This window comes from Pecten maximus, chromosome 9 (genome assembly GCF_902652985.1).
Source record: "Pecten maximus chromosome 9, xPecMax1.1, whole genome shotgun sequence".
In the NCBI taxonomy this organism is placed as follows: domain Eukaryota; kingdom Metazoa; phylum Mollusca; class Bivalvia; order Pectinida; family Pectinidae; genus Pecten; species Pecten maximus.
The window spans coordinates 41,153,894-41,162,009 of record NC_047023.1 but is presented as its reverse complement, the minus strand read 5'-3'; the positions used below and the strand labels follow the sequence as shown (position 1 = coordinate 41,162,009).

General features: G+C 35.1%; 1 protein-coding gene across 1 annotated transcript in view; it reads left to right on the top strand.

The window, feature by feature from the left end:
* The first annotated feature begins 279 nt into the window (after positions 1 to 279).
* Positions 280 to 8,116, top strand: part of LOC117334650 (calpain-9-like) — a 60,414-nt gene continuing 52,577 nt past the window's right edge. The window contains exon 1 of the mRNA XM_033894391.1: positions 280 to 1,175. Coding sequence (XP_033750282.1) covers positions 1,002 to 1,175 — 174 coding nt within the window. The 5' untranslated portion in view covers positions 280 to 1,001. The remainder of the gene's footprint in view (positions 1,176 to 8,116) is intronic.

Here is an 8,116-nt window from a genome sequence, read left to right as displayed (position 1 = left end):
ACTCTTCGCCACCAATCGATACCATGTATTATATAGTAGGGACGTGGAACAGCATACACTGCACCATGTATTATATAGTAGGAACGTGGAACAGCATACACTGTAAGGCAGCTATCGTCTGCAAGTTAAAACATTGATTTTGTAATAAGTGCACAATAAAAACAACTTTCTGTGTTTTACTGATCAAAATCAGTAAGCCAAGGTAAGCTGTTTTTATTTTTAAATCGTGTCATGGTTTACGGCACATGTGAATGCCAAGAGAAAAGTATCGCTGGCTGCGAAACTCCTCCATGGTCAATGGGAACCTACCAGCTATGTAGCCGTGACGTTTTTGCTGCTGTCGTCTGCTATCGATGGAAATTGGCGGCAGTTGTGATATAAACACCTGATGTATTTGGATTGTCACCTGAGCAACGTGCGCGTGCACTGCATATGATGCTGGTGAGACCTTGTCCGTAAAGTAACATTCGTGACACTGTCCGGTTATGGACGAACAATTGTGACTGTTCATTCGTTGGATACTTTTTATCTATTGCAAGATACTTAGAATTGTATTATGAGTGTTCGGGGTAATGCATTTCTGTTCTATCTAAATTATTAAAACAAGTAAGATTATATCTGTTCTTTCTGAGTATAAAACAAACGGAATATCAGTACAGTGTAAAGCCAGCTACTACAATGGACCTTTATTCTTTAAACAGTTAAAGCTGTATTGTTTGTTTACTGTATTGATTGTCCAGTTTTGTTGGGGTTTGGTACAGTCGAGGACTCGGAACGCAGACAAGGATCTACCTGCAGCTCCCAGAGAATATCGCTGGGTGAATTACTGGTACCTATGTTAGCAATCGTTTTAACAAGATCCATTTGATTTGTGAATGTTTTAGTGCGATGGAACTTAACGGAACGCTTAAGAACCGCTGGAAGGTGAGAGAGACTTTAACAGATGACCGTACTTCGGCCAACTCGTGGATATAACCTTCTGACCACTGTCCGGCAAACACATGGGATGTACGATTACCGTCTCCTCACGGAAAACCAAACCGCAATGGCCGATACCAAAAATCACCACTGGCAGCAAAAAGGAAAAAGACTCATATGAATATGCATTAGAGAAACGAGTTACCCCCAGAAATTGGACAAATGTTGCTGCTCCCGGTAGTGGAGGGGGAGGACGGGTGAGTGCTACCTTTAATATGTCAGTAATGGTAAAGAAATATCGGGCAGGAATTCTACTTAGACGAAAGATACAGGTCGATTCCCCGTGTTTTATATACGACAGAGTTCGATTTACAGAGAATTCAGATAAAATGGATGTAAAATAATTAAAATGAACATTATATCTAAGTAGGGCAGTATGAGGTGTATCAAATGATGTTATTGTAAGGAAACATTATGTGTCAGAGGGTAGTTACGTGTATCTAACAGTATTATCGGACATTAATTACGTGTATCTAACAGTATTATCGGACGGTAATTACGTGTATCTAACAGTATATTCGGACGGTAATTACGTGTATCTAACAGTATTATCGGACGGTTATAACGTGTATCTAACAGTATTATCGGACGGTTATAACGTGTATCTAACAGTATCATCGGACGGTAATTACCTGTATCTAACAGTATTATCGGACAGAATTACGTGTATCTAACAGTATTATCGGACATTAATTACGGGTATCTAACAGTATTATCGGACATTAATTACGTGTATCTAACAGTATTATCGGTCATTAATTACGTGTATCTAACAGTATTATCGGACGGTAATTAAGTGTATCTAACAGTATTATCGGACGGTAATTACGTGTATCTAACAGTATTATCGGACATTAATTACATGTATCTAACAGTATTATCAGACATTAATTACGTGAATCTTACAGTATTATCGGACGGTAATTACGGGTATCTAACAGTATTATCGGACGGTAATTACGTGTATCTAACAGTATTATCAGACATTAATTACGTGTATCTAACAGTATTATCGGACATTAATTACATGTATCTAACCGTATTATCAGACATTAATTACGTGTATCTAACAGTATTATCGGACGGTAATTACGTGTATCTAACAGTACTGTCAGACATTAATTACGTGTATCTAACAGTATTATCGAACATTAATTACGGGTATCTAACAGTGTTATCGAACATTAATTACGTGTATCTAACAGTATTATCGGACATTAATTAAGTGTATCTAACAGTATTATCGGACGGTAATTACGTGTATCTAACAGTATTATCGGACATTAATTACATGTATCTAACTGTATTATCAGACGGTAATTAAGTGTATCTAACAGTATTATCGGACATTAATTACATGTATCTAACAGTATTATCAGACATTAATTACGTGTATCTAACAGTATTATCGGACGGTAATTAAGTGTATCTAACAGTATTATCAGACGGTAATTACGTGTATCTAACAGTATTATCGGACATTAATTACGTGTATCTAACAGTATTATCGAACATTAATTACGTGTATCTAATTGTTTTATCGAGCATAAACTTTATCTGTTACTAAAACAGCTCTCTTCGTAAACTGTATCTGTTGATTAAACAGCTCTCTTCAGAAGCTATATAAATATATAAATACAAGTTTGATTATTAATTTATTTGTATGACGATCCCACCTGTACCAAATGGGGAAATACTACCAGTACGACCGGTCGGGAAATTATTTATTTAGCTAATTGGTATGATTAAGTTGGCATAGTAGGTAATAACAAAGATACCTAGGTTCAAATGTCATTGATCGGTATCACAGAAAATATCAATTAATCTATATAAATGAACATTGCTATTTTTGCATCTTTATTCTTCATTAGCATTGTTGACGTGAACACAAATACTTCATTGTATGATTTCCGCGGCTTGTTATACGTAAATATAGAAATAACTGTTTATATACATATGACCAGATTACTGCCTCATTACCGTGGCTGTATACTGTAATCCTAGTGTCCATACACTGATCATCTGCAATCGTCACATTATAATACTACCTCCCATGTAATTTCACAATTCAGTAATCCAACGGATATAATATATACAGGTAACATCATCGGTGTTACGTCATAGCATGGCATGAAGGCATGGGCGATGAAAACAGTAAAATACTGAATTAAGAAAACACGATGACATAAAGTGCCATGAACACAATATACAGTGCTGACGTAAGGTACCAATATGGCCTAAAGCCCTGACGTACTGTACCAAAATAATATAAATCCTGCTGTAATGTACCACCATGAAATAAATCCCTGCTGTAATATACCACAATAACATAAATCCCTGCTGTATTATACCACAATAGCATCAATCCCTGCTGTAATATTTAAGGGTTAAACTGTAATATTTTTTTAAGGTTATTGAGCAAAACACAAAAAACTGGGGTGTACTCTTTTCATAAACCGCTTCGCGGCGGTTTATGAAAAGAGTACACCCCAGTTTTATGTGTTATTGCTCAATAACGTAAAAAAAATATTACAGTTAACCCTTATAATTTAATTAACAACGATAAGAAACATTTTCATTAAGTTTAACATGTTTATTTTGCTTCAGATATTTAAAAACGCATCGATAATACAAAATCCCGTGAACAACGATTATTCCGCTGACGTCACAGTTTATTTTTTTATGTTATGAGATGATAACATCATTTGTTGAGCCAATGAAAATGCTTGTTACAAGCAAAATTAAATTATACCACAATAACATAAATCCCTGCTGTAATATACCACAGTAACATAAATCCCTGCTGTAATATACCACAATGACATCAATCCCTACTGTAATATACCACAATAACATAAATCCCCGCTGTAATGTACCACGGTGACAAAGTTCTTACGTACTGTACCAAGATTATTATGATTATGTTAACATGCATCATACTTTCTTTTTTGTGCTTATTTATTATGTATATTTTATTATTCGTCATTTGTTTATTTTAACATAGCGTGTTGCATTTCTATGTGTGAGTCTTTATTTATTTCTGTCCATATATATCAGCCCTTAATTTGATCGAATCAAAAATTGTAACCGAAATTTCTTCAGATCTTTATTAAGTGAGTTTTTAAATTATAAAAGTAATGCATTTTTTTGTTTTGTTTATGATGATAAAACAAATTCGGTGGCACACGCTGACATTCGATAATATTCGGCGATATTCGTTGAATTTCGGCAACATTCAGTAATATTCATTTGTTATCATTTAATCATATTTACCCATGGTGCAATACGATACCAGGAATGCTATTTTTAGATAATTAACTTCACCTTTTTCATTTATAATATCAGTCGTATGGTGAAGTATTAATGAATGATTTATCATCACATATTTTGTTTCTAATTAAAAAAAAAAGTATCCGATAATTTACTAGTTTGACAAGAAAACGAATGAATGCTCATAAATAGGAATGAACATAAAAATCCAGGATATCAGACTATTATTGAAAATATCATGTTTGAATTATAGATATCCGTGGGGGAATACTCCACAACGTGTCGCTCGGTAATGATAGTCCTAGATAAAAATATGGACGTCTCGTTTTCCAGGAATGATTTTACAGTAACGGCAACACAACAATTATCCCATAGCCTGAACCGACGTAATATTAGTGCCGGCCTATGTCTATAAAGATAAGTTGGGCGTTTACACTGTAACGTAATGACTCGGCAGGCATGAAATATGCCTATTAATAAGTCATAACACAGAATTATCTGGGGGATAGGCAGAGGTCGCCCGACAAAACCTGGGCAAGGGATCCATACTGAATGTGTTGATATAAGAATCCCCGAGGGAGTTCTCACAAACGAGTGTGAGATAATCATTTTGTTTACTAACATATACCGCCATTATCCATAACTAGGGCACTACTGGTTTAGTGACGTATGGGATAAAAAAACAACCTAAAAAAGATAAAATTAAAAAAAAAAGATTCAAAGCAAAAGGGATACTTACTCTTCCAATTCTGTCAAACCTATTTTGTCACAATGTCATCAGTTTGTGGCTCAAACCCCAGTGTTGCTTTAGGTTGGCGTTCTACTGGGTTTTTTTGTTTCATGAAATTGCGACATTAATTATTAAATTTACAATATGAGAATGCAAAAAAAGAAAAATGATATTTTAATGTCTTTTAATTCCCGATAGATTTATTGTGTATACATTTCAAAGTTAATAAAGGAGGGTCGTTTTTGTTACCACAATCGAACAGAAATTAACAGCGGAATCGGAGAACTATTGTTTTTATCAACTAGATAAAAGCATCCAAATAGATGAACTTTGAAAAAAATCAAGCTGAGATGTTTCAAAATAATAGATAGATGAAGCTCAAACAGGCACTAGAAATAGACCTGAGTATTTCATCTATGTTTAATTCCTGTAATGAACCTGGGTGATCATGTTTTAACGTAGATAGGTCAAACAATGGGAGAGGCACCGTTCGATTAAGTTAATTAGGGTAGTGGGATATAAAGTATACTATGTGTTTTTTAATTTCCCCCTTCGCGACATAGAGTCATATTATTTTCTGCCTGAGTAGCGGCCTACAGTTTGAACTTCTCAGAAGTGTCATAAAGTGGGTGTTACCTAATTATTGTAATGGTATATACCCCTGACGAGGTAACAGGGATGCATCACTTTGAACTTTCTAAACTGCACTGACGTTGGATGCACGCAATGTTTGAGGCGAGTATACATACAATAGCATTACCATGAGCAATATTCCCCGAAGTATTTTTAACCCATACGTAACCTAGGCAGGCACACTTTAATGACTTTAGCTGTATGATATATGGACGAAAATATTCCACTACGTAAAAAAAAAAAAAAAAAAACAGAAAAAAATACCACTGGAAAGGTATACGTTAACGATGAACGCTAACGCCAAGAACATCAAAACCTCTATATCTAACGCCAAGAACATCAAAACCTCTATATCTAACGCCAAGAACATCAAAACCTTTATATCTAATGCCAAGAACGTCAAAACCTCTATATCTCACGCCAAGAACTTCAAAACCTCTATATCTAACGACAAGAACGTCAAAACCTCTATATCTCACGCCAAGAACATCAAACCTCTATATCTAACGCCAAGAACATCAAAACCTCTATATCTAACGCCAAGATCATCAAAACCTCTATATCTAACGCCAAGATCATCAAAACCTCTATATCTAACGCCAAGAACATCAAAACCTCTATATCTAACGCCAATAACGTCAAAACCTCTATATCTAACGACAAGAACGTCAAAACCTCTATATCTAACGCCAAGAACGTCAAAACCTCTATATCTAACGACAAGAACATCAAAACCTCTATATCTAACGCCAATAACATCAAAACCTCTATATCTAACGACAAGAACATCAAAACCTCTATATCTAACGCCAACAACATCAAAACCTCTATATCTAACGCCTAGAACATCAAAACCTCTATATCTAACGACAAGAACGTCAAAACCTCTATATCTAACGTCAATAACGTCAAAACCTCTATATCTAACGCCAAGAACATCAAAACCTCTATATCTCACGCCAAGAACTTCAAAACCTCTATATCTAACGCCAAGAACATTAAAACCTCTATATCTAACGTCAATAACGTCAAAACCTCTATATCTAACGCCAAGAACATCAAAACCTCTATATCTCACGCCAAGAACATCAAAACCTCTATATCTAACGCCTAGAACATCAAAACCTCTATATCTCACGCCAAGAACATCAAAACCTCTATATCTCACGCCAAGAACATCAAAACCTCTATATCTAACGACAAGAACGTCAAAACCTCTATATCTCACGCCAAGAACATCAAAACCTCTATATCTAACGCCAAGAACATCAAAACCTCTATATCTCACGCCAAGAACTTCAAAACCTCTATATCTAACGCCAAGAACATCAAAACCTCTATATCTAACGCCAAGAACATCAAAACCTCTATATATAACGCCAAGAACATCAAAACCTCTATATCTCACGCCAAGAACTTCAAAACCTCTATATCTAACGCCAAGAACATCAAAACCTCTATATCTCACGCCAAGAACTTCAAAACCTCTATATCTAACGCCAAGAACATTAAAACCTCTATATCTAACGTCAATAACGTCAAAACCTCTATATCTAACGCCAAGAACATCAAAACCTCTATATCTAACGCCAAGAACATCAAAACCTCTATATCTAACGTCAATAACGTCAAAACCTCTATATCTAACGCCAAGAACATCAAAACCTCTATATCTCACGCCAAGAACTTCAAAACCTCTATATCTAACGCCAAGAACATTAAAACCTCTATATCTAACGTCAATAACGTCAAAACCTCTATATCTAACGCTAAGAACATCAAAACCTCTATATCTAACGCCAAGAACATCAAAACCTCTATATCTCACGCCAAGAACATCAAAACCTCTATATCTAACGACCATAACATCAAAACCTCTATATCTAACGACAATAACGTCAAAACCTCTATATCTAACGCCAAGAACATCAAAACCTCTATATCTCACGCCAAGAACATCAAAACCTCTATATCTAACGCCAAGAACATCAAAACCTCTATATCTAACGCCAAGAACATCAAAACCTCTATATCTAACGCCAAGAACATCAAAACCTCTATATCTAACGACAATAACATCAAAACCTCTATATTTAACGCCAAGAACATCAAAACCTCTATATCTAACGCCAAGAACATCAAAACAACATCAAAACCTCTATATCTAACGCCAATAACATCAAAACCTCTATATTTAACGCCAAGAACATCAAAACCTCTATATCTAACGCCAAGAACATCAAAACCTCTATATCTAACGACAATAACATCAAAACCTCTATATCTAACTCCAAGAACATCAAAATCTCTATATCTAACGCCTAGAACATCAAAACCTCTATATCTAATGATAAGAACATAACAATTAAATATACATTTGTACTTCAGGCTAACACTATAACAATAGGCAATCTAAGGACACTAAACAAAAACCCGTGTTCGATATGGTATTCTGTAGGTGGTGTGAAATTACTAAACACACCAAATGGTCAACACATGTTTCCC